Source organism: Sus scrofa, chromosome 14 (assembly GCF_054392235.1).
Source record: "Sus scrofa isolate SSC_HxYL_T2T_F1_AM1 chromosome 14, Sscrofa_HxYL_maternal_Yorkshire_Landrace_v2.0, whole genome shotgun sequence".
Classification (NCBI taxonomy): domain Eukaryota; kingdom Metazoa; phylum Chordata; class Mammalia; order Artiodactyla; family Suidae; genus Sus; species Sus scrofa.
Window position 1 is genome coordinate 49,808,724 of NC_139396.1, and position 25,569 is coordinate 49,834,292.

At 54.4% G+C, this 25,569-nt stretch overlaps 1 protein-coding gene across 1 annotated transcript in view; it reads left to right on the plus strand.

Moving 5' to 3' along the window:
* The first annotated feature begins 5,048 nt into the window (after positions 1–5,048).
* The window catches only part of LOC146396535 (uncharacterized), a 72,710-nt gene continuing 52,189 nt past the window's right edge, over positions 5,049–25,569 (plus strand). Inside the window, exon 1 of the mRNA XM_084996333.1 lies at positions 5,049–5,688. Coding sequence (XP_084852459.1) covers positions 5,085–5,688 — 604 coding nt within the window. The 5' untranslated portion in view covers positions 5,049–5,084. The remainder of the gene's footprint in view (positions 5,689–25,569) is intronic.

The window sequence follows — 25,569 nt, forward strand, 5'->3', positions numbered from 1 at the left end:
TGGAGCTCTGCCCCTATCAGAACGCACAGCCTGTTCTGTGCTTGGCCACGGCTGCCGACTGTTCCATTGGAGGAATGCCCAGGCTCCACACAGCCAGCGCCACTGACGTCCACTCTGGCAGCCCTCTGGCCTCGGTGAGCCGGGCTGCGGGGACCCTCGTCCACCCAGGTTATCTCGCCTCAACACTTCTCTTTTCAAGTCTCACTGGCCCCTGAGAGCAAAGCCTCTGCTCTGAGAACAGATGTCCACTGGCAGGCAACCCCCCCCCCGCCCCCCGCCCCCAAGTGTAGCCCTGGGAGAAAGCGAGTTGTTTATCTTCAGAGATAATCAGGCCTATCAGACCAGGGCTTGATCTCCTTCTCTGCTTCCTTCTTTCTGAAATACACAGGGTGTCATAAATATAGGCACAGACATCAGAGGAAGCCAGGGGTGACAAGGCAGTTTTTTGCAGCAAAGGGGGGTGGGGTGGGGTGGGGGTGGGGCTCTGGGTGACATTCTCAGTGATATGAAGGACTGAAGGACTATGAGATTGGAGGGACTCTGGCTTCTCCTGTGCAGGGAAAGGAGCAGGATGTGGGCAGATCCTGTCCCTTCCAGAATCTTTTATGTCCTGAAATTTCACTTTTCTTTGAACACAAGGGTATTTTTTTCCTTTCCCTTTCAAAGGCTTTTAGTACCCAGGCGTTGCCATAACTTCATGTTTTGAGTGTCAGCTCCTCACTGGATGCCTGTTCCTGAGGGCTGGGCTTGATCTCCTGGGCTGTTCCATCTCACAGGACCCAGCATACAGTAGGCGCTTGCTGAAATGCAGAGTGAATGACCAAAGCTGGGATGCATTCATGGGAACCAGGCATTCCCTCCTCCTGCCCACACTTCTGGAAGAGGATGCCTTGTCCACTTAGGAAGTTTCTACCCACCCCCCGCTCCCCGCCACCCGACCCCTACACTTTGGGTCACTGAGTAGAAAACTGGCCCGGGAGCTAAGGCTTTGCAGGGGTCACAGACAAGCTGGCCCTGGCTGACTGTGGCCCACCCAGGCATTTGGTATTTGGCTTGGCTGTGCTTGTGTTTTAAACAGAGGGTGACTGTGAGTGCCTGGGGACAGGCGTGGGGGTGTGCCGCAGGCCCCACCCATCTCTATTACTCACCTCTCCTCCAGTCACAGGCCTGCTATTCCTGCCAGGCCCTGCGGGCTTTTGAGTTTGCCATCCCCTCTTCCCCTCCCCTTTATTGGTTTTTTTAGGGTCACACTCACAGCATATGAAAGTTCCCAGGCTAGGGGTGAATGGGAGCCATAGCTGCTGGCCTACATTACAGCCATAGCAACGCCAGATCCAAGCCGCATCTGCAACTTACTCCGCAGCTTGCAGCAACTCCAGATCCTTAACCCACTGAATGAGGCCAGGGATCAAACCTGCATCCTCATGGATACTAGCTGCGTTCTTAATCCGCTAAGCCACAACGGGAACTCTGCCATCCTCACTTCAAAGCATGACAAAATATGAAAAGTGTACGTAAGATCTCCTGGGTGTGCACTGTTCTGATGTGCACATGAGTCTTGCCCCTGGTGATGGATGTTGTCAGGGACATCTTTTGAGTTGTCACTGGCAGAGATCCTAAGAGGGAGGCGTTTCCTTTGTGGGTGCTCTGATGGCCTGGGGAGCCTGGGGAGCTCTTGAGGCGACTAGGGTCCAGGAGACTCAGGTCACCATGCCCCTGTAGCCTGAGTTCTGACTGTCTAGATGCCTGGCTGCTCCAGGCCTGCCCAGGGGGCACCATTTTGAGGCAAGCCCACTGGAGTGGCTGGAAGTTTGATCTGATGCCATGACTGCCCATAAGGACTCAGGGACCCTGAATGAGTATCTCCCAGTTGAGAGAGTTGGAAGGAAGCAAAGGTTCAGCTTTGAAATATCCCGGAAGAGTGAGCTCTAGAAAAACAGGCCAGCCATCCCCAGTTATTTCTGTATTCTCCAGGGCCAAGCCTAACCTCCACCTCCTTTTCTCCCTGTGTTGTCTTCATTTATTCATTTGTTCCTCTATCCTCTTTTTTTTTGGCGGGGCAGCAGCTTGGTGTGGGATCTAAGTTCCCAGATGGGGGAAACCACTACGCCACCAGTGAACTTCCTGTTCCGTCATTCTCTGTACATTTCAGTTGAGTGCCTACTGTGTGCTGGGGATACAGATGTGAGCTAGACAGATGAGGTCTGCGCTCGTATGGAGCTGACATTCTGATGACAAAAGACAATATTTAAGCCATGGGCCCAAGATTATTATCTTTTATTTTATCTTTGTCTTTCAGGGCCTCAACCTACTGCATATGGAAGTTCTCAGGCTAGGGGTTGAATTGGAGCTGCAGCTGCCAGCCTACGACACAGGCACAGCAATGCCAGATCCAAGTCACATCTGAGACCTACACCACAGCTCATGGCAACGCCAGTTCCTTAACCCACTGAGCGAGGCCAAGGATCGAACCTGCATCCTTGTGGATACTAGTTGGGTTCGTTTCGGCTGAGCCATGATGGGAACTCCCCAAGATAATTTTAGGTGGTAAAAAACGGTGAAGAGAACGAACAGGAGGATGGGTTAGTGAGTGCCTTGGGGATTTAGACAGAAGGTCAGAGAGGGCATCTCTGGATGTGATATTGAGCTGGGACTTGAAGTTAGAAGATTGCTATCTCAGGCAGAGGGAACAGCAAGTGCAAAGGTCCTGAGGCAGGGATGAGCTTAATAGTTTGCCAGGTATTTAGGAGGGAAAGGTTGAATGAGTGGAAGACGGACAGTGGGACCCCAGCCCAAGGAAGAATTTGGCTCCTCAGAGCCTTCACCTGTTCTAATATGGCCAGGGCCACTTAATTTATGCTTCCTGACGTCCTTGGGTGACTTCCCTAACTCAGTCCCTCCACCTATGAACTGGGTATTTGGGAATGTCTTTTCCTCATGAAAGCTTCGTGAGCTTTTTGGGATGCTCTTAACTGAACCACGTTTCCAGGGGAGTGTAGGGACCCTCCAGAGAGGCTGTTTTGGGGGCAGAGTATTCTTCAGCAATTTTTCAAAGATGCCGTTTCTGTTAGTTACATGTGGATCCCTGGGGCTGCTGCTCAGAGCCTGGTAGCTAATAATGCAGAGCACAGAGTAGCAATGGGGTTTGGAGGGCAATCTGTGCCCAGCTAGGTGACAGGGCTCAGCTCATCCCTCCAGAGCCAGGGTTCATGTCACCCATTTGGAATTGCTAGCAGAGTGAGACCAGCAAGTCAGGTTCTTAATCTCCAAGGGCCTCCGTTTCTCCACTTGTGATGTGGATTTTTTGGGGGGCATTTATGAGCTCCAAGGCCATACACTTGTGTTGCTCCCTGTAGCTCATGAGGATGGGATTAATAACCGAAGAGACAAAAAAGAGGCCAAGTCCTCCTGGGAAAAATGCCGCCCCTTCTCCTGGCCTGGGTGCTTCTGTCCTTAAGCAGAACCGTTGAGTCTCTGAGGCAGTTCTAGGTGACCCCTGGGACATTACAATGCTGATGGTCCCTCTGCCTGCCTGACCCCCCTCCAATGCCCTCAGCCTCAGTCAAAGCTCCAGGGCAAGCCTTGGGAGGCAGAAGCTGGGAAAAGGAAGCCCAGAATTTAAGACTCTACACCCCCCCCCCCACCCCGTGCTTAATCCCAGAGCAGAAATCTCATTGAGATGCAAGTGCAGGGGTGTGTTCTCAGGTGACAAGGGGTGAGGGTGGGGGCGGGGGCTGAGGAGATGGCCTGGTGGGGTGAGACTGGCTGAGGAGCGCTCCCCAGTTCCCACCCTCCCTCCTCAACCCCCAGGCCCCTCTGAAGGGCTAGTCCTTCCTTCTGGAGGTCTGGCTTTTTGCCTGTGGATTCCCATGGGCAGCCTGGAGCTGGTGGGGCCAGAACGTGAAGGGAGGGGACATCAATTCCCTTCTGTTCCAAACTGCAAATGGCTCCTTGCCCCTCCGCAGACACTTCCCTTTTTTCCAGGTTTCATCAGTCTCAGGTGTTTCCCCCCATGCTCTCTAGAAAAAAGAACACAAGCAGCCTTGTGGGGGCCAAGAGGGACACTTCGCGACAAGGGAGGCAGGCAATCCCTGCATGCTGGCAGGCGGCGGGAGGCACACCCCGGGCCCTGGAAACCGCACGGCGGCCTCCCCACCACAGCCATTCCCCACTCCCCCTGGGGGTTCTCAGATGTTGGCAGATGGCAGAACTGAATCTGCTGAGACGTCGCTCCAAAAAAGGAAAGTTGAACTGAAAAAAAAAAAAAAATTCAAACTCTCCTACTTAGGGGAAAGCAGAGGAGGAGGGAGGGTCGGTCGGGGCTGCCAGTGCCCTCTACTGTTTAAATAGATCTCCCCTGGGTTTGAAAGGGCAACCTAGGAGGGGTAGGAGGGGGTAAATGAGGACACACAGTTGTCAGGGCCACCAGTGGGGTTTCTGCTGGAGCTGGGAGAGCCTGCTGTGTGCCAGGGGACTGTCCACATGTGTGCTTGTCTCTGACCCTGCCTGCTTGTGCACTGCGAGCCGGACCACAGGCTTGCAGCATCAAGTCTGTGCATTTGTGTCCCAGAAAGTCCCCAAATGGGAGTTCACACTGAGTCCCTACTGTGAAAGGGTAGAGCACAAATAGGCAGAAACCCGGGCCCTCTGGAAACGGACATTACAGTGTGTGTGACTGCCTCCGTGTGCGAATTCCTGCCTGGAGTTTGTTTATCTGTGAGTGACCTTATGTCTTCTGAGTCTATGCCCCAGGCCACGCGCACGTCTGCGGAGCGTTGCGAGTTTCCCAGCGTGTTCACCTGGGTTAGACCTCCTCTCTGCAGAGGCCCAGTGTGTGCACGTCCACTCGTGAGAGCTCTGCACCCTACTGTGTGCCACAGCCTCCGAGTGAACTCTCCTCCGTCTGTGTGTCCCTGCGCATCTGTGTGCGTCCCTTAAAGGCCTGGTGTGTGGCCCTCCCCTCACGCCCCCTCCCCGTCCACAGGCCACTCCTGAGTTATAATTTAATAGCTGAAACGCGATTCCAGTTAAGTATCCGGGGCTGGAGAGGAGGAGGGCGCACGCCCGCAGGAGGAGGGGGCGGGATGGGGAGGCGCTTTCTCCCTCCTTCCTCCTTCGGGGAGCTGCTAAAAAGAAACTCGGCGTGGCGCCCAAGTGTGTGTGTGTCTGTGTGGCAGCGTGTGCACGCGCGAGTGGGTGCGCGCAGGCCCAGGGGGAGGCGACGCGGGCCCTTTAAGGAGCCCGAGGGGGCCGGGCCGGGGCGCGTCGGTGCGGGCGGGGAGCCAGGAGCGGGGAGGCCGAGCCACCGCCTCCCGGGCTCCCGCCCCGCCCCCTCCTCCCCCTGCCACCGCCGCCGCCGCCGCCGCCGCCGCCGCCGCCGCCGCCGCCGCCGCCGCCGCCGCCGCCGCGGAGCGGAGCCGCGGGCAGGCCGGCCGCACCGGAACCCCGCGTCCGCCCGCGCCCCGCCAGAGTCCGTGCGCCCGCGCCCTGCGCCCCGCGATGCGCGCCAAGTTGCGGACCGGGGACCGGGGGCTGGCGCCCTAGGAGGCGGCGGCGGGAGGATCGCGTCCCGGCTGGAGGCTGGGCCTGCTGTGAGCCCCCAGCCCGTTCGGCACCGCCACTTGCCTGAGCGCCCGGGCGGCCCGAGCGCACCTCGAGGCCGGGTGCTGCTGCCGCCACCTCTGCGAGGTGAGTTGGGGCCCGGGGTCCCCGCGGAGGGCCGAGGTGAGGTGCAGGGCGCGCTTCCGGGGGAATCGGGGAAGATCTGGCGGCGCACGCGGCGGAGTTGGCGGGGCCCCTGCGCTCCCGAGTTGGCGCTCTCTGGGGGTGGCCTGCTGGGGAGCGAGGCGCCCCATCGACACTGCGGCCCGCGTGCGTGGGGGTGCCGGGGAACTTAGGGGAACTCCAGCTCCCTAGCGAGGGGGCGGGAAGGAGGGAAGTGGCGTGGGGGTGGGTAGGCGGGCGGGGGGCGCCCTGGAACTGCGCAGGGCAGCCCCCCAACGTGTGCTACAGCCCTGGGGGCAATGCCGCCATGCGCTTCCTTCCTACCCTAGCAGCTTCTCACTTGGAGGGTGACACTGCGCCTTATTTTCCAGAGGGCAGCGCAGGTTTGCGGAGCCCCCGGAGATGGCACCCTCAGCTCCCTGGCCTGGCTGCTGTGGAAGGCACACGGGGGTGGGGTTCCCGCCAGCCGAGGGGGGCTGGTTTCTGGCGGTGATCGCTCCTGGGCGAGGAACCTGAGGGCTCTGGATGGGGGTCCCCGGGGACAGGCGCCCCTTGCTTCCCCCTCCCCCGTGGGCCAGTGTTCCTGGTGTCTGGGCCTGCCTCCCGCGGCTGGTGACGCCTCATTGGGCCGCCTTCTGGTCCCTCCCCCGGGCTGTGCGGATACTTGGGATGCCACTAGTTTGGGAAGTTGGAATTCAGAGATGATCCCACTTGGGTTGGAACCGGAGGCCCCACGGCCTAATGCTGGGGGAGCAGCCCCAGAGACTTGCGAGGAGTTGGGGGGCCAGTTGGACTCGCCTTCCCCACCCTGGACGCTTGCAGGGAAAAGCTCGAGGGAGGGAGGGAGGGCCAGGCGGGGCGGGAGGGAGAGACACGCTGTACCTGCGAGCTGCTGTCGCCCGGGCCCAATTAGCGTGGGGCGCCCGGCGTTATTTTTACATTGTAGGTTTATTTTTTTGGAAGCGAGTGCCCTCCCGCCGCCTGTCGCGCGCTCTGGCGCTCTGAGGGTCTGGTGCAGGCAGCGGAGGCGGATCTGTTCTGTCGGCTCAGCCTCCTCCCTTCCTCCCCCCCTCCCCCCCCCGTTGGTGAGAACTGGTTTTATTATGATTATTTTTTTTCCCTTTTGCAGATTTGGAGGAAGGATGTGTGAGGGAGGCAGGGAGGAGGGAAGGGGAGAGGATCCCTGTGGGCTGTATGGGGGAGTTCTGTTGAGTTGTTATCGGTGGCCTTGACTTTGCCCTTTTTAAACCAGATCTGGGTCCCCGCGGCTGCTTTGATAGATGGGGCTCTCCGGGCCGGGAGTTAGCTGGGAGGGCGTCTCAGGTCATTGTTTGTTGTGTACATCGTCGTGGGTGGCCTTTTTTTTTTTTTTTTTCTCTTTTTTGATGGGGTGGGGGGACAGCCATCAGAGAAAAGGAAGGGATGTGAGCTGGGATAGCTGAGCCATTCATAGCCAACTCTGCAACTCAAGTCCTTGGGCTGGAATCATACTTTTGCCACATTAACTGCAGTGTGATCCTGGACAAATTACTTAACCTCTCTGTGCCTCAGACTTCTCATCTGCAAAATGGGATTATAATAGTTCCGAGTTCAGAGGGTTGTTGTGAGAACTGACAAGGATAATACATAGAAGGTATTTGTATATGTGTTACTATAACCACTGTAACCGTTGTTATTATTATTATTCCTGGGTCCTAAAACAGTGGCTTGGAAATCTTGTGAGAAGGAAGCTGCCTTGCCTTTTGCCTGGGCATCTGGTGAAGGGAGGGGACCTTCTTTCCACCCCCTCCCCCCACCTTTGCTTTTTGGGATGAGGACGGAGAAGGCCAGGTGATGCCTTGAAGCCTATTTGACAGATGCACAGATCGAGTCCGATCGTGGGGTTCACGCTGAGGGCCCAGAGCGGGGGGTGAGCGGTGAATCGGCAGCGGTAGTGCGGCGGCCGAGAGGACATCCCGGGCGCTGTCTGGCTTCCCCGCGGTGGCTGCCTGGTCCCTGCTTGGAAATTTACCGCCGCCTCCGCCGGGTGCCCGGGGAGTCTGCGGTGCCCAGACGTGGGGGCGGGAAGCAGCCCCAGACCCGGCCTCTTCCCACCGAGCTATTTACGCTGGCTGGGGAATCAATACTATTGATAAATCCATGTAAATGGTAATGTGGCTGTCAGGCCCCGGTGAGGGATGGAGACCCCTCGCGGGGCTGCGCGCACCCCCTCCCTCCCTTGGCAAGGGTTTGCCTTCCGTGGGAAGGATTTATTTGGCATAATCCGTTCTTGTTCCCCAATTAATAATACTCATACCACCTCCTTAAGATTTCTGAGGGCTTCTGCAAACACGAATTTAGCTGCTTGAAAGGCCCGACCTGGGAAGGGTTGATTGTTCTCCCAGCTTGGGGGTGGGGGGGTGGGTGGCCGCTCTGACACTCTTCCGCTGGCTCGCCTTGGAAAGAGGCCGCAGGAGCCCCGGCCCCCAGCGTCTTGCCATTCAGGCTGGATGCGGAGGCTGCCTGGCCTGGATCCCGCCCCTGACTGCGAGGTGGGGGTGTACCAGGACTGTATTCTTGCCCCTACCTGAGGTCTGTGGGTGGAGAAGTGCGTTCACGGGGAGATTTTATTTTGGCGGGGGGGAGGGGGTCCATACCGATGCCTAACCCAACCTCAGGGGGCTCCCCTCTGGAAGAAACAGAGGTGCACCCTGCTGGAGAGCTGGGCTCTGCTTCTTCCTTCCAGCAGCTCTCTGTACAGCAAATCCCCCACATCAAATACGGCCGCTGACAATAGGGGGTTGAGAGCTTTTATTTTTGTGTGTTTTTCCCTCCTCCTCCGTTTCCTCTTCATCTCTGTGGTGCCAACAGCAGCCTCCCCAGGTGACATCTCTGAGGCTGGGCTCCCTGCAAAGGGACTGGTAATTCCTGCGTCAGGCGCCCAGGGAAGGGGGGCAGGAGGGGGCCTGAGCCTGGGGCTGCTGCCTGGGAAAGGCCATGCTGCCCAGAGTCAGGCCAGGGGTGTCATCTTAAAGGGTTTTGTTTCCTGTGGGGAAGTGATGCTTTGGAAAGGTCATCTGGTATCTTTTAAGGATCCTTGGAGGTGGGGAAGGGACTTTACAACCTGTCAAGTGAGCTTTTGGTCTTTTGCATTATACCGTATATAATGCAATGACAATAACAGCCAGTACCTATAAAGCACCTACTCAGTGCCAAGGTCTCCCCTCCATAGGAATCTTGGAGTTCCCATTGTGGCTCAGCAGGTTAAGAACCTGACATAGTGTCCATGAGAGTGCGAGTTCAATCCCTGGCCTCCCTCAATGGGTTAAGGATCCAGCGTTGCCCCAAGCTGCAGATGCAGCTGGAATCTGGTGTTGCAGTGGCTGTGGCCTAGGCCGCAGCTGTAGCTGCAGCTCAGGTTTGACCTCTAGCTCGGAAACTTCCATATGCCACAGGTGCAGCCGTAATGCCACAGGTGCGTCTATAAAATAAAATAAAAGTAAGATTAAAAAAAAAAAAAGGAATCTTCCAGTTTACTCTTCTTTACCCCCCTGTGAAGTCAAGACTCTTATCATCCCATTTTATCACTGGAGAAATTGAAGCATAGAGAGGCTAAACGACTTGCCCAAGGTCCCACAGTTTGGGTATGGAACTTAAGAATTAGGACCTGGTGTTATTCACCATCACGTTGGTGCAGCAGCGAGAATGAACCTAGAGTAGGCCTGCTTGTGGAGCTGCCCTGGAGGATGGGAATAAAGAAATTATGTTTCTTATTTGAGCAGCACCTACAGATCTTTGTTCCAGGGGGCAGGAGACTGAGAATTTGTCCTTCCCAGGATTTGCAGGGCGGGAGTTGGGGGGGGGGTGTCAGTGCCAGCGGCATGCCTGAAGTTTCTTTGAAGTCTCATTTAATCTTAAGCATTCATGCAAATTTGGCATTCGCTCTGGCGACAGTGCTGTGTTTATTTTGAAATGAAAACATGGTTTTGAATTATTTAGCACAGCGAATAACAGGGACTTCAGAAAGCTCCATCAGATGAGTGCTGGCACGCTGGCGGCCAGCCCTGGGGTACTTTGTAGCTGGAGACCTTGGGAGGTCCTGGGGCAGATGACAGTTTTTTCCCATTTTTTACAGATGAGGGCACAGGTCAGAGGTGCCAGGCTGGCCCAAGGTCGCAAGGGCGGTGTGACTTTTGCTTTTTTTGCTTTTGTGATATTATTTCTCTTAGACCTAAGTGAGGCTTAGGTCTCACTTAGGTCATTTCATAGGTTAGAAAGGCTATTATTACTATTTCTTTTAGACCTAAGTGAGGCTTTTTTACCTGGGCAATGCCACGCCACGCCCATCTGGGCTCAGGCTAAGCTCTGGGGGAAGAAATTTTTTGGTTCATAAATCCATAGAGAATCCTCTTAAACCAACAGCGGAGGACAGTCTAGGAGGGTTTTGTCCAAGATCCGCACCGCTGGTCATTGTGAGTTCTGGCGAGTTGAAATCCTGGCCTGGCCACTTGCATGCAGAGTGCCCAGGGGCTGGTCCCTGCCCCTCTCAGAGTTCTGGTGCCTTGGTCTGTACAGTGGGCATGTTGCCCCCAACAGGCAGGGCAGGCTGGTAGGGTAGTGGAGAGGATTAGGGGGCAGAAAGCGAGAACGTTGGGTTTGATGTTCAGCTCTGCAGCTTCAAGCTGTGTGACTCTGGACTGGTTATTTAACTTCTCTGAGCCTCGGTTTGCCCATCTCTAAGATGGGGACACTGAGGATACTTCATATTTTATTGCTGTGAGGACCCACTGGATGTCTCGGTAGCTCACAGGAGCTGTTCTATTTTGGCCCCGCTCCCCACCTCTGTAGAATTTACTGTCCAACCCAGGTCCTCACTGACGGGATGAAGGGCTGCTGGGAGGGATGCTTTAATGGAAGGAATAGTCTCTTCACTGGAGCCCCAGGCCTGGGCTTGTTGCTCTCAGGAGTCGGCAGGGTTCTCTCCTGTTGGGCTGGTTGGTGATTCACAAATGTACCCAAGCTCTGGGCCCTGGAAGGCTGAGATTTTCCGCTCTGCCTTTAATTTCCCGATGCTGCCAGGACCTGAGCTTGGAGGACTTGGGCAGCCTGGCAAGTGGGGGCATGGCTGGTAGGGAGGATGCAGAGGGTCTCCTGGGGGAGGGCCGAGGTCCCCCTTCACCTGGTGGCAGGGATGGGGTGGGGATGGTTCTAGAAAGGGCTCCTTTGAAATCAGACCTGGTTCAAATGCTGCTTCCCTCCCTTAAAAACTTGAGTGACATCTCCCACCTTCCCACCCCAGTTTCCTTATCCTTAAGTGGGGGTTGGGTGGGGGTGGATAGTCCTCCCCGCCCCCAGGACCTGCCTTTGTTGCACTGTCCAGTCACTCCCTGTGATGGTGGAAAATGTCCTAGATCTTTGCCATCCTGTAGCTACTAGGTGCGTGTGGCACTTGAAATGTGGCTAGCACGACCGAACTGGTTATTTTATTTCATTTTAACTAACTCACATTTAAAGAGTCACACGTGGCTGTGCCTGATGGCTGCCCTAACAGAAGGCCCAGGGGTGGGTGATGAAACAAGAGTCTGGGTACAGGAGCAGGCAGGGCCTGGCTCTTAGCGTCCGATTTTTTTCCTCCTCCTTTCATGTGTTTTTTCTCTGCTTGGTGCCAGCGTAGCCCTGTCATCTTGGAGGGACCCTTCCTCCCACCCCTCCCCTGTGGTCTTGTTTCTGAGCAAAGCCTGAGGCTCTCCCCAGGGCTGGTCCAGGCTCCTCCGCCCTCTGTCCACTTTCCAGCGGCCACCTTCCTAATCTTCCCACCCCTTCCTGACCCACCAGCTTCCTGGGCAGCCTCTGTCCAGGAGACCTTTTCTTTGATGGTGCGAACATTCCAGACCTGCCCTGACTGCCCACCCGCTTAGCCACTCTCCACCTGTGGCATTGAGCTCTTGAAGTGAGCTAGTGTGATCTGGGGGGGAATGTTATGTGCTACTTCATTTTCATACATTTAAATAGCCCCAGGCGGCTAGTAGGACCAGCCTGGCCTTGGAGCCGTGCCTTCTCTGTTGACTCAGGGCCAAACACCAGACTTCAGGCCACTGGCTGACTGTCCTCCTCCTTTTTGGTCCTATCAGGCCACTGTCCTGGGGAGCTGGCTCAGTTCCCCCATTTCCTTCCCTGGCTGTCATTTCTCCAGCACTGGTAGCAGCCCCATGGGGAGCTCCCCCTGGGTCTGAGCTCAGGTCCATGGGCCTTGAACTCGAGCTCAGAGGAATCCCAGGTCCGTTGAGATGATTCAGCCTCCTCTTGTCTGTTTCTGCACAGATACATCCCGAAGGCCTGCTGCCCATAAGGGCCATCGTGGTCCATATATATTATGTATGTGTGTGTGTGTGTGTTTGTATTTTTTAAGGCTATACATTAACATTATGGACATCTTTCCGTAGATAACAACTAGATTAACTTTTGGGGGGGGGATAACATCCCTTTTATTTTGCATCTGAAAAACACAGAAACCCCAAAAGGCATGCACTCAAACCCTGCCACTTGCTTCTGGCCTTATAAAAACTTATTTTAATGAATGAAAAAGCATGGGCCTGTGAAAAATTAAAGCAGAGCCCAAAGGTGTCGAGGGAAGTCTCCTTCCCCCTCCTGTCCTCGTGTTTCTGTCCCCTGAGGCAGAGGCACATAGGTCAGCTTTCCTCTCGGAGCTACTCTGGTCCTGTGCCCGCCTCAGGTGGACGTGGATGTGTGTGTTCCTTTTGAAAACAAGTGCACACATAGTGTCACTTTATGTTTACATTTTACATCCCTCCTTTAAACTATCTTCGGAGTTTTTTCTGGAATATATAGAGCAGGGGTTAGCAAACTGCAGCCCACGGGCCAAATCTCCTGTTCTAGGGTGTGCCATTTAAGAGGGGTTTTTCTGGAGTTCCTGTTGTGGCTCAGTGGGTTAAGAACCCAACTGGTATCCATGAGGATGAGGGTTCAATCCCTGGCCCCACTCAGTAGGTTAAGGATCCAGTCGGTGTTGCTATGAACTGTAGCGTAGGTTGCAGACGTGGCTTGAATCTGGGTTGCTGTGGCTGTGGTGTAGGCCGTCAGCTGCAGCTCCAATTCGACCCCTAGCCTGGGAACTTCTATATGCTATAGGTGAGGCTCTAAGAAGAAGGAAAAAAAAAGAATGATTTTTTTCTTTTTGTTGGTGGTTGGAAAAAATAAAAAGACAAACATTTTGTGACAGGGTAAATTATGTGAAATCAAGTCGCACTGTCTGTAAGTAAAGTTTTATTGGACTACAGCTAGGCCCCCACATTCAGGTATTGTCTGTGACTGTTGCAGGCTACAGCTGTGAAGTTGAGGAATTGTGACAGAGGCCAGAAGAGCCTCTTTCTTTTTAACTTTGGCATAACCTTCCAGGGTCAAGAAACGGGCCCAGAAAGGCTTATAAGTTTGAGGGTCACACCAAGGTGGGCCTTAACCACCGCCCCCCCCCTTTGCCTAGCTCCCTGTTCTTGCTGAGTTACCCTGATGCTGTTGTAGAATGCAGTAGGAAAGTTGGGATGGTTAAGGCTGCAGGCAGTTGGGCTGACTTTTGGCATGATTTTTTGACCTCTTTTTTGATGCTTGGAGCCTATAGCCCTTCGTACAAGGCTGCAGAGTTGCTGTAGCACCTTCTGTGAGGGGCTACGTAGTTTTCACAATTTCTGCAAAGTCCCTTAGAACCCATCTTGTTTCCCTCTTTGCTTTGGCTGTTAGGAAGCTCAGCCAAATTTGAAGCCTCTCTTCAGCAAGACTGATCTGATCTATGTTTTGGTTTTACCTATTTCATCCTAATTTCAGATTGGTTTGTCCCTGATTTTTCTTTTTGTCTTGACCTTGCTCCCCTCTGATTTTATTTTATGGTGTGCATTCCTGAAAGTCATCTCAGTTCTTGAGGGGAGGCTGGAGCAGACAGGAGTAGAGAAAGTGAAAAGTCTTGCAAGATATTTCCGTGTTTGTTCCCCCTGAATGCATGTGGGGTGGTGGGTACGTGATTCCTGGAGGGAACCAAGGCCTGGCCCAGTGGAGTGTCTTATACAAGGGCAGACCCTGGGCAAGAACCAGGGTCTTTGGGGGTTTTGGGTGGGACTTGGGAAGATGGCAGTAAGTGACTTGGAAGGAAAAGATGCCTATTGGAGGCCCTGGGGCCCTTGTGAACCACTTGGCCTGAGGGAGGGCCCTGGAGTGGGGTAGGTGACAAGCTTACCACTCCTGGGTGGAGTGTCACCTCTGTCTGTTCTGCACCCGGGGCCCAGCCTGGACTAGTCTGTGGTGGCAGTGCTGCAATTATGTCCACGCTGAGGGGCCTCTGGGCTCACATTCCAGCCTTGGTGCTCTGCTGATGCTTTCAGATGTTTCTGCTTTCTTCTGCTGACCCTGGGATATTTCTCTGAGCTGGAAAGGAAGTGGGGGAAAAAGTAACCCCCATGTGGAATCAGATGAGAGTGACAGCCTGCTACCCGCTGGAGCGCACGTGTGGGTGTGTCTTCCCGGCCCTGGGGGGAGGGGGTGCTCAGATTTCTGCCTCCTGTCTCCTGGGGTTGGCTTGGTTTTTCGTGCTGTGTTTGTGTTTCAGGGCTTGTGAATGGAGCTTGGATGAGGCACGGAGCGGAGTCCCATGTCTGCCTCTCGCTGGCTATGCGCTGCACCCTAGGACAAGTAAACAGAGCCTTGGTGCAGAGCTCCTCGGTTTACCCACCAGGGAAATGGGGTGATGAATGATGCATGACCTCAGAGGGAGCTGGGGGACCATTTGAGGCATGAGTCAATCCTGCAGGCCAGGTTCTAACCCCTGTCCTTCCCGTGCATGGCTCATAAACCCACGAAACCCACCCTTGTGCCAGGCAGGTGGGGCCAACAGCCTCCTTCCCAGATGTCCCAAAGGGGCTCTAGACCTGATCTGTCCCTAAGTGGACCCATGGTTTCCCCCACACCCCAGAATCCCAGCCTGGGCTTCCTTCTTGAGTATGTGGCTGGGCCAGTGGCCTGGGGGTCACCCCAGCTGCCTTCCCCATCTTCTCCCTGGCCTCCTAGCATCCTGTTCCCATAATCCTGTCTGTGCCAGCAGCTGCCAGGTGGGGCCACCATGGGTAAGTGACCCGACCTCACTCAGAGCCCCTTGATCCCTCAGGGCTTCCCAGCACTTGTTGCATGAAATCCAGACCCTTCTTGATGTCTTGGAGGCCTGTCTGCCCAGGTGCCTGCTGACCTCTGACCTCCTGTTGGCCGGCTGCCCCTGCAATAACTGTGCTATGGGGGGGCGGGGAGTGGATTTTTCTTTGTGGCCCTGGGGGCCTCTGTGGGAGATGCTGGCAGTCAAAAGTCCCCGAGGCCAGGCCCAAAGGTGCACGGAGTGGGCCCTGTGGTGAGGCAGTGCCTCGGGGGTCGCTGCTTGTCCTCAGGTTGAACTCCCATGCCTGCCACAGACCCTCTGGGAGCATCACCCAGCGCTGTGGTGCTGCTTCCGTGGCCATGGCAACCGCCTGGCACCGGGGCCCTGCTCGTTAGGCTAACGAGGGAAGCCTGCTGGGCCGAGGTGGGGGGCCAGGGATGAGCTGCCCCAGGGCTCAGCTGGGCTTGTCTGCCAGGCCTCCGGACCAGGAGTAGAGTAGGGGGGTGGTGCTGGCAGGGATACTGCAGAGCCCAACCGAAGTCAGGTATCCCCCATGTCCTGGGGGCTCAGGCTAGGTTTGCAGGGTGGGATTCTGGTGGGGTTTATGTGTAGTGGTGTCTCCTGGGTAACCCCTATGACCAGTGAAACCAGAGAGGACAAAAGTAGGGGGAGAGATTGGAGGGTGGCCTGCTTTTCCTGCCCGTCTACCCCCACCAGTGCCATCTCCCACCCTTTTAGGTATTTTTTTTTAATCAAAAAAATTTTTTTTTTTCGATTTGGCTGGCCCGTGGCATATGGAGTTCCCGGGCCAGGGATCAGATCTAAGCTACAGTCTAGACCTAAGCTGCAGCTGCGGCAACGCCGGATCCTTAACCCACTGTGCTGGGCTGGGGATTGAACCTGCGTCGCAGTGCTCCCAAGATGCCACCAATCCCGTTGCACCACAGTGGGAACTCCTTTTAAATTTAAAAAATTAAAAAAAAATTATAGTCGATTTCCAATATTCTGTCAATTTCTGCTGTACAGCCAAGTGCCCCAGTCATACATATACATACATACTTTTTCTCATACTATCTTCCATCATGTTATATCACACGTGATTGGATGGAGTTCCCTCCTAGGTGTTTTTAACCATTTTCACCTTTGCCCACCTCTGCTGCCCACACTCCATCTCAGCCACTGTACTGGGTGGAATAGTGTTTCTCCCCTCAACCCCTATTCACACTCTTCCCAGAATCTCAGGAGGAGACCTTATTTGGAAATAGGGTCCTTGCAGATGTAATTAGTTAAGATGAGATCATGCTGGAGTAGCTCAGCCTTCAATCCAATGGTACTGGTGCCCTTTGAAGAAGATGGAGGCCATGTGCAGGCAGAGGCAGAGATTGAAGTGATGCATAGGAACTCCGAGGATGGTTGGCTTGGTCCATGGAACAGACTCTCAGAGAGCTTCAGAAAGGAACCCACCCACCCACCAGAACCATGAAAGAATAAATTAGTATTGTTTGAAGCCACCTAGTTTGTGGTAATTTGTGATTGCAGCTCCAGGATATGAGTACAGCTCCCATCATCATTTGCTAGGACTGGTGCAGTAGCCTCCTTACCTGACTATGGGTTGCCTACATAGCAGCCAGAGGGTTTTCTTGCAGAGTTCCTGTTGTGGCACAATGGGATTGGGGTTGGTGGTGTTTCTGTAATGCCAGGACACAGGTTTAATCCCTGGCCTGGCATAGTGGGTTAAGGGACCTGCATTGGCATTGGTCACAACTGTGGCTCAGATCTCTTCCCTGGCCTGGGAACTCTATATGCTGAGGGGCAGCCGAAAAAGAAAACAGACAAACAAACAAAAGGCTTTCTTTCAGACCTGTCTCTCCTGGCTCAGAGCCCTCCCTCTCAGTCAGCATAAAAGCCAGCTCCTTGGAGTTCCTGTTTCGGCTCAGTGGTAATGAAGCCGACTAGTGTCCCTAAGCACGTGGGTTTGATCCCTGGCCTCGCTCAGTAGGTTAAGGATCCAGTATTGCCGTGAGCTGTAGTGTAGATGGCAGATGCAGCTCGGATCCTGCGTTTCTGTGGCTGTGATGCAGGCCAGCAGCTGCAGCTCTGATTTGACCCTTAGCCTGGGAACTTACATATGCTGCAGGTGTGTCCCCAAAAAACCAAAAAAAATAAAAGTAAACAAAGCCAACTCCTTATCTTGCTGACAAGGCCCAAGGCCCAGCACTCCATTCCCATTCTGGCTCCCCTCCTGTTGCTCACTCTGAACCAGCCCTGCTGGCCTCTTTGCTGAAATGCACTGACATGCTCCTGCCTCAGGGCCTTTGCACTTGCTCTGCCTGCAACACTCTTCCTACAGGTGTCCATGCTGCTTGTGTCATTTCTTTGCCATCTTTGCTCAGATGTCATCTTTGCTCAGATGCTCTGTGGGTCCTTCTCTGGTCCTCTTATTTATTTATTTAATTTTTATTTTTTTGCTTTTTAGGCTGCACCTGTGACATATGGACGTTCCCATGCTAGGGGTCGAATCAGAGCTGCATCTACCAGCCTACGCTACAGCCACAGCAACCCCAGATCCGAGCTGGGTCTGCAACCTACACCGCAACTCATGGCAATGCCAGGTCCTTAACCTGATGAGCAATACCAGAGACCATGTCCTCATGGATACCAGTCAGGTTCGTTACTGCTGAGCTGTAACGGGAACTCTGGGCTGGGTTCTTCTTGCACTCTGCCCCTCAGGGTCTACCTCTGTAAAATGGGGATAAATGGAAATTCCCTGGTGGCCTAGTGGTTAGGGATCCAGTGTTGTCCCTGCTATGGTGTGAGTTCAATCCCTGGCCGGGGAACTTCCATGTGCCAACGGCTCAGACCAAAAAAAAAAAAAAAAAAAAAAAAAAAAAATGGGGGTGAATGTCTTTCTTGCTTCCTCGGGGCCTGTGGTGGGTTAGGGCACGTGGGGTGGCCTCTGTGATGGTGACCTGTCGTGGACGGGTTGTGTGCAGGCCAGCCCCCTCTCCACCTCTTTGTCTGGTCTCTGGGCGCAGCTGGGGGTGGGGTGGGTCCCTGAGCTGGCAGAGGTTTTACGGGCGAGCTCACTACGCGTTGCTTTATGTTAGCTCCTTAAAGCTGCACAGTAACCCGAGCATCGCAATGACCACAATAACAGTTGAGGCCAGAACCGTTCATTTCCCCGTTGAATGGTAGGGACATCAAGGCACAGATGTCATTGGCTCAGGGCACCCAGCTTGTAAGCGCCTTCTCTTGGTGGGCCGCTGTCACAGGCAGGGCTTGACCTTTCCTCATGTCTCCCTTTTCCTTGGACTCTGGACCAGGGTTGGAGTGGGGGTGGGGGGTGGCCTGGGTCCATCACGTGCCCACCTCTCTGCCCCGGCCTGGTCCATCCCCCTCAGGGTCACCCTCTCGGGCTCCTCACAGGCTCCTGGGCTCTGCCTCTCAGGAAGCTGACCCCACTGTCTAGACTATAAATAGCAGCCAGAGCTGCGGGCAGGAAGCTGCATCTCGTGGCACCTGGGCTCTGGCTGGCTGCTGCCCCTTGTCGCAGAGCCTCTTGGAACTGAGCTTCTCCCTGTGGGAATGCCGAGGCGGAAGCTTGCGTGCACCCCAGGCGTCACTCTGCAGGTTTGCTTTGTGACCTTCTGGCCCTTGCTGCTCTCTTTGTGCCCTTTGGGCCCCTGGCCATGTGTCCGGGATGCCTCTGAGCTCCTTGTGCTGTAAAGAACATCTCTAGGATGTTTGGATGGCAGCCAAGGAGGTGTGGAGGGCTCCGTTGGACACCGGTGAGGGTTGGGGGGGAGGTTTCCCTTGGAGAAAGGTAGAGGGGTGGGGGAGGGGGCATCAAGGGAGCCAGGGCAGGAGAAAGGGGCCTTTTCTAGATACTGGGTGGAAAGGAGGTGGGGGGAGGATTAGGTGGAGCTGCTGGGAGGATCAGGACCGGGAGGCAGGCCATGGGGTGGGCACCAGGTATGTGCGACCCATCCTGACTGCTGTGTTGCTGTGTAATTTTTGTACAACCTCTCTGGGCCTTGGCATCCTCCTCCCAGATTTCCCGGCAGCAAAGAGACGCACGGGGTTTTTGAAGCAAGGAGAGTATTTATATCAAATGTCATATTGCGATGGTTAATATTGTTAACGTCATTATGGAGTCACGGGTCAGGACTTGCCTGTCCCTGGGGACCGGCTCCTGGGCAGGGGTCAGTGAGGTGTGGTCATCAGCAGCCATGGGTTGGGGGGTGCTGACCCACACCGAGGATGCCCTGAGTGGCTGTGCTGTTTGGTGCACTGGGTGACCTCTGCTTCCCCGTCCCTGCTAACCGCCTGCCCCTGTTTCTGGCCAACGTCAGCTGTGTAGTAAGGGCTTGGTCCTTGGGCAGTTTTCCAAGCATGAGGGTCGTGCTGCAGGTCACTTGTACCTTTCAGTTGTACCTTTTCTTTCCCCCAGAGGTTATGTGCTTTCTTGGTGCCAGCAGCATCCTTGACCTAGAATGCAGGAACGTGAAGGAGGTTTCAACAGGGCGTCTTCCCTGTTAAGGGTCTTGCTGGAGTAGGGGATAAACAATAGGGTGATTTGTCGCTGGTCCAAGAAAAAAAAAGGTGCCTGAGAAAATTGACGGATGAGCTCTTTGTTGTCATCTTAGGGAGGTCTCTAGTGATATGCCACAGGGCTCTGCCAGATTCTCATTTTCATCAGAAGCTACCCTGGGCACCTCTGGGGTATGTATCCACTATGTAGGTGACAGAATGGGATGTGCCTGCCCTTGCTTTATGAGAGTGGAGAGACTGAGCCCCGTGGACAGTTGCCTGCCTGAGGTCAGTGTTTGTGGGGTGGGCCGTCAGAGGGAGCAGTTCCCTCAAGGTCCAGAGGTTTTTGGAGCCTGTGGCAAAGAGGATAATGGTTTCCTCCAGAGGCGTGCGTGTCCCTAAACCCCAGAGCCTGGGGTGTTTTTATGTTCTATGGCAAAGGGGAATTAAGATTGCAAATGGAATTAAGGATGCCAGTCATTTGACCTTGAGATGGGGATGTTACCTGGATAATCCAGGTGGGCTCAGAGTCATCGCAAGTGTCCTTATTCCGAGGAAGCCGGAGGTTAGTCCCAGAGGTTTGAAGATGTTGTGCTGCCAGCTTTGAGGATGGAGGAAGGGGCAAGGAGCCCAGGAGTGCAGGCAGCCTCTAGAGGCTGGAAAAAAACAAGGAATTCATTTTTCCCAAGAGCTGGCAGCAGGAACACAGCCCTGCTGACACCCTGATTTTAGCTGTGTACGATCCACTTCGGACTTCTGACTTCCAGAACTACGAGATGATAAATATACTTGCACTGCTTTAGACCACCATGTTTGGGATCATTTGTTACAGCATCGAGAAGAAACAGCCGGCACTTGCCCCGAGAACCCCCAGCAGCCAGGTGCAACCTAGTCATTGAGAACCTGTGTGTCCCTGCCGCCAGTGACTATGGAATCAAGTGACTTTGCAGTGTCTTGGCCTTGACCTGGGGCTGTGGGTGAGAGACACAGAGTGAAGAGAGGGCCTGCAAACTGTAAAGGGCTGTCTATGCCGGAGAAGAAAATGAGATGTGGAGTTTCCTTGTGGCGTAGCCGGTTAATGATCCTGTGTTGTCACTGCAGCGGCTTGGGTTGCTGCTATGGTGCAGGTTTGATTCCCTGGCCTGAGAACTTATGAATGCCATGGGTAGGGCCAAAATTTTTTTTTTTTTTTTTTTTTTTTGTCTTTTTGCCATTTCTTGGGCTGCTCCCACGGCATATGGAGGTTCCCAGGCTAGGGGGCTAATTGGAGCTGTAGCCACCAGCCTATGCAGAGCCACAGCAACGTGGGATCTGAGCTGCGTCTGCAACCTACACCACAGCTCACGGCAGCGCCGGATCCTTAACCCACTGAACAAGGCCAGGGATCGAACCCGCAACCTCATGGCTCCTAGTTGGATTCGTTAACCACTGCGCCACGACGGGAACTCCAAAATTTTTTTTTTTTTTTTTTGTCTTTTTTGTCTTTTGTCTTGTTGTTGTTGTTGTTGTTGCTATTTCTTGGGCCGCTCCCGCGGCATATGGAGGTTCCCAGGCTAGGGGTTGAATCGGAGCTGTAGCCACCGGCCTACGCCAGAGCCACAGCAACGCGAGATCCGAGCCGCGTCTGCAACCTACACCACAGCTCACGGCAACGCCGGATCGTTAACCCACTGAGCAAGGGCAGGGACCGAACCTGCAACCTCATGGTTCCTAGTCAGATTCGTTAACCACTGCGCCACGACGGGAACTCCCAAAATTTTTTTTTTTTTAAATGAAGTAAAAAAAAAATCTAGAAGCAGAGAGATAATCATTTGGAAGTTTTGAAGCAGGGAAAGAGTGGTGTGAAGTAGGGATATGTGTTTGTGTGTTTTTTCTCCTCTTTCTTTCTTTCTCTCGCCACACTTATGGTACATAGAGGTTCCTAGGCTAGGGGTTGAATCAGAGCTGTAGCCGCTGGCCTACACCACAGCCACAGCAATGCCAGATCCGAGCTGCATCTGCGACCTACACCACAGCTCAGGGTAGCATTGGATCCTTAACCCACTGAGCGAGGCCAGGGATTGAACCTGCATCCTCACGGACACTCTGGGGGGGTACATAACCTGATGAGCCACAGTGGGAACTTCTCTCTTTTTTTTCTTAATTCCTTCAAATCCAGCGGGGTACCTGGTTCCAGTGAAGGGCCAGAGAAAAAAAATGTGCCCCTAGGCTGTCCCCCCACCCATGATGAGCCACAGATGATTCTCCTTGGTGGGGTCTCCCATGCCACAGCTGCGTCCCTAAGGAGCAGGTGCCCCGCGCTCTGGGAACAGACCCCTGATGCCACATGCTGCTTGCTTCCCGGCTTTATTGAAAAGAGGAAGAAAATGGCCCACGCCTTCGGCCCCGAAGGCCTCTGGGCCTGCGTCCAGAAACCTGAAGCCTGCAATTAAATGAAACTGGATCCTAGGTGGGGAGAGCTTCTCCCGCCTGAGTGGAGAGGCTCTGGAGACCAGGCCCTGGGGACCCGCTGCTCATGGATGAGCTGTGTGGGGTCAGGGGTGGGGGGGCAGAAGGCTACCATGGAGAGAGGGGAGGAAGATTCCAACCAGCCTCCAACTAGGAGGTGGACCACAGGCCACCAGGGAGGAGGCTGCCTTTTATTTAAAAAGAAAAAGATGACAGGTGACCTTCTGGTCGCTTGAGTCCCCTCCCTGCCACTTCTCCCTCGGACATGTGCTTTTCTGAAAATGTTGTCATATTTGCGCGGGCCTGTGCGTGGTTTCCTGCACAGCCTGGGGCCCCGACTCATCTCTAGGCTGGAAAAATGCACAAATGCACGTGGATGTGTCTTCCTGTGTGTGCGGTGCTGCAGTTTGCTATTAGAATGAGCCCTAGGCCTCTGCCGGTTTTGTAGGTCAAAAGTTGTCGAATATTGACAGCTTTTTATATAACTCAACCTAGTAATTTCCTCTCCATGTTGAGACAGGCAAGCGGACCCAAGTGGTTACCAGCAGGGATTTTGATGGCGTGGGTTCCCATCCCCCATGGCATGTCGCTCGGTGCCTCAGTTTCCCTATAAATAGAGACTGAAACAGTACCTATTTTCTACGATTGTTTTGAGGATGAGAAGTGTAATACAGAGAAAAAAAAACAAAAACAAAAACAGGGAGTTCTCGTTGTGGCTCAGCAGTCAACAAACCCAATTCTCACCCTTGAAGACACAGATTTGATCCCTGGCCTTGCTCAGTGGGTTAAGGATTCTGCGTGGCCATGAGCTGTGGTGTAGGTCACAGATGTAGCTCAGATCCTGCCTTGCTGTGAGCTGTGGTGTAGGCCGGCAGCTAGAGCTCCGATCTGACCCCTAGCCTGGGAACCTCCATATGCCGCCGGTGCAACTCTAAAAAGACTAAAAAAAAGAAGAAGCATAATACAGAGAAAAAAAAACAGGGAGTTCCCGTCGTGGCTCAGCAGGTTAAGAACCCCACATAGTGTCCATGAGGGTGCAGGTTTAATCCCTGGTGGTGACGATGCCAGATCCTTAACACTAGGCCACCAGGGAGCTCCCCTATTGTTATTATTTTTAAAAATAGCATTTAGCAGTGTGTTAGTACTGTTACATCTAGTTGATGAATTATTATTTGTATTTTTTGGTCCATAGCATGTGGAAGTTCCTGGGCCAGGGATCCTGGGCAGCGACCCGAGCTGCTACGGTGACAACTCTGGATCTTTAACTCGATGCACCACTCGGGAACTCCTAGCTGATGAATTTTAACTTCTGCAGAGATAGTATCTTGTCATGGGGATCCATGCCATGTGATCGGTTTATTCCTTAGGTGCCGCTTGGGTTGATTGCAGTGTTTGGACCTTCTTCGAGTGCCTCCAGGGCTCGCGTATTGTTCTCTGTATGTTCCCGGGAGTGAGATCGTTGCTTGCGGCTCTTCCAGAGTGGACAGGCTCTGCGAGGGGCCGCCCTGGCTGGCCCTCTGCGTGGGGATCACGCATTACCAAGGCCTGGGGTGGGGCATGTGGTTTGATAGCTGCCTTATGAAAAAGACATTCTTAGTTTTCAGATGCAGAACAATCGTGTCCTCTATAAACTAGAAAATTAAGAAACAGAAAAGCTTGCACTTAAAGAAATACAACCACGGGAGTTCCTGTTGTGGTGCGACGGGTTAAGAACCTGACTTGTGTTCGTGAGGACACTGGTTCGATCCCTGGCCTCTGTTAGTGGGTTAAGGATCCCGCGTTGCTGTGGCTGTGGTGTAGGTCCGGCAGCTGCAGTTCTTATTTGACCCCTAGCCTGGGAACGTCCATATTCCGCGCGACCCTAAAAAGAAAAAAAAAAAAAATACAACCAGGTCCCCCCCACCCTCATCCCCCACCCCGGAGAGAGGCTGTCACCATCTTGATGTGCATAGGATTTGATGACAAGGACCAGCTCTGACCTTTGCTTCCTGAAAGGGACTGTGGGGAGAGGGATCGGGGAATCATCTGGATCCTGCAGGCACCACTCTAGACCTAGTAGTTGAGAATCCTCAGGAATGGAGCAGGTGTTTGGTGGCCCTGTGGTGGTGCTTTGAGTCAGTGGGACCCAGGACCCATCTCTGCTCAGAGGTAGCTGTGTGACACCTGGCACAAAACCTCGTCCTTCAGAGCCCTATGATTTCATCTGCTTGCAGGGTTTCTGTGCAGCCCTGCACACCGTAGGTGCTCAGTTAGTGCTGGAGTGAATGAAGTACAGCAGGGTGTCTTCTGTTTGGGGAGCTGTCCTGGGTGTTTAACAGCATCCCTGGGGAGTTCCTGTTGTGGCTCAGCGGTAATGAACCTGACTAGGGTCCATGAAAACTTGGGTTTGATCCCTGGCCTTGCTCAGTGGGTTAAGGATCCGGCGTTGCCATAAGCTGTGGTGTAGATTGCAGATGTGGCTCGGATCTGGCATTGCTGTGTCTGTGGCATAGGCCAGAGGCTACAGCTCCGATTCGACCCCTAGTCTGAGAATTTCCATATGCCCAGGGTGTGGCCCTAAAAAAGCAAAAAACTGCAAAAAAAAAGAAAAAAACCCCCAGCATCCCTGGCCTCTACCCCCTAGGTGCCACCCTTTGTGACAACCAGAAATGACTGCAGATGTTGCCCAGGGCCCCCTGGGGGGTACAGACACCCCCAGGATGCCTGTGATACCCATGGGCCGATAGGAGGGCAGAGAAGCCTTGTGATGGACATTTCCTTGGGGTCTGTGTCCAGTGTGTAGGTTTTGTTCCTTCAGATGTGTTCACGGAGTACCTACTGTGTGCCAGGAGCTGTCCCAGGTGCTAGGGTACAGCTGAGGACACACAGGCCTGTGCCTTTTGGCCCGCCCCTCCCCCAGGCATAGTCCTGTGCTCTACCAGCCTGCCCACCTGCCCCTGGCATGGCCTCGGGGTGTGGTGGTGACTTAAGGCCTGTTCCTGCCTCCATCTCTCCCTCCGTGGAATGGGGAAAGCATTGTCCTGTGGGTGGCTGGTCCTCCCGCCAGGAGCTCTGTCACCTTTGTGGGCTGGCTCTTTCCTTTCCCGGCCTCGTGGAGAGTGGCGTTCATGGCAGCGCTTACCTTCTGGGCTGCTGTGGGGATGGGGCACGGGGTGCACAGTAGGTGCTTTGTGATGGTGAGTGGATGAAGATGTGCGTGTGTGTGCACACATGCATGCCTGTGTGCGTGTGCACACTCTGAAGGTCAGTGTGCACACCTCTGCCCTTGGGGGGTACTGCAGCGGGCAGTGCAGATGTGTGTGTGTATGGTGTGTGCATACATCTGCCCTTGGGAGTCGCTGTAGCCGGCAGTGTAGGGAGACAGTGAGGTGGGCAGGGTGCCAGCAGCATCCTCTCTAGGCCTAGCCATGCGGGTGGGGGTCTTGGCTGGAGGGGACTCAGCTGCCCTTCTCCCCAAGTCCCTAAGGAGCCGGCTCAGTGGAGATCCCTAAGGCGATTAAGTGGGTTCATTTGATCCTGAACGTGAACTTGAGCAGACGGCTTATCTGCTGGAGATGAAAGCCTGGCTGGCGACGAGCCACCTGGCCCAGGCAGGGAGTGCTGGATTTTCTCCTCCACCCCCTGGCCAGCTGCCGGGGTTGGCGGGGTGCTGTGGTGGGGGCTTTTGCCCCACCTGCCTCCACTCTCTTCAGCTGCATGTGACGGACCAAGGGCTGTGTCCTTTTCCATATCTAAGA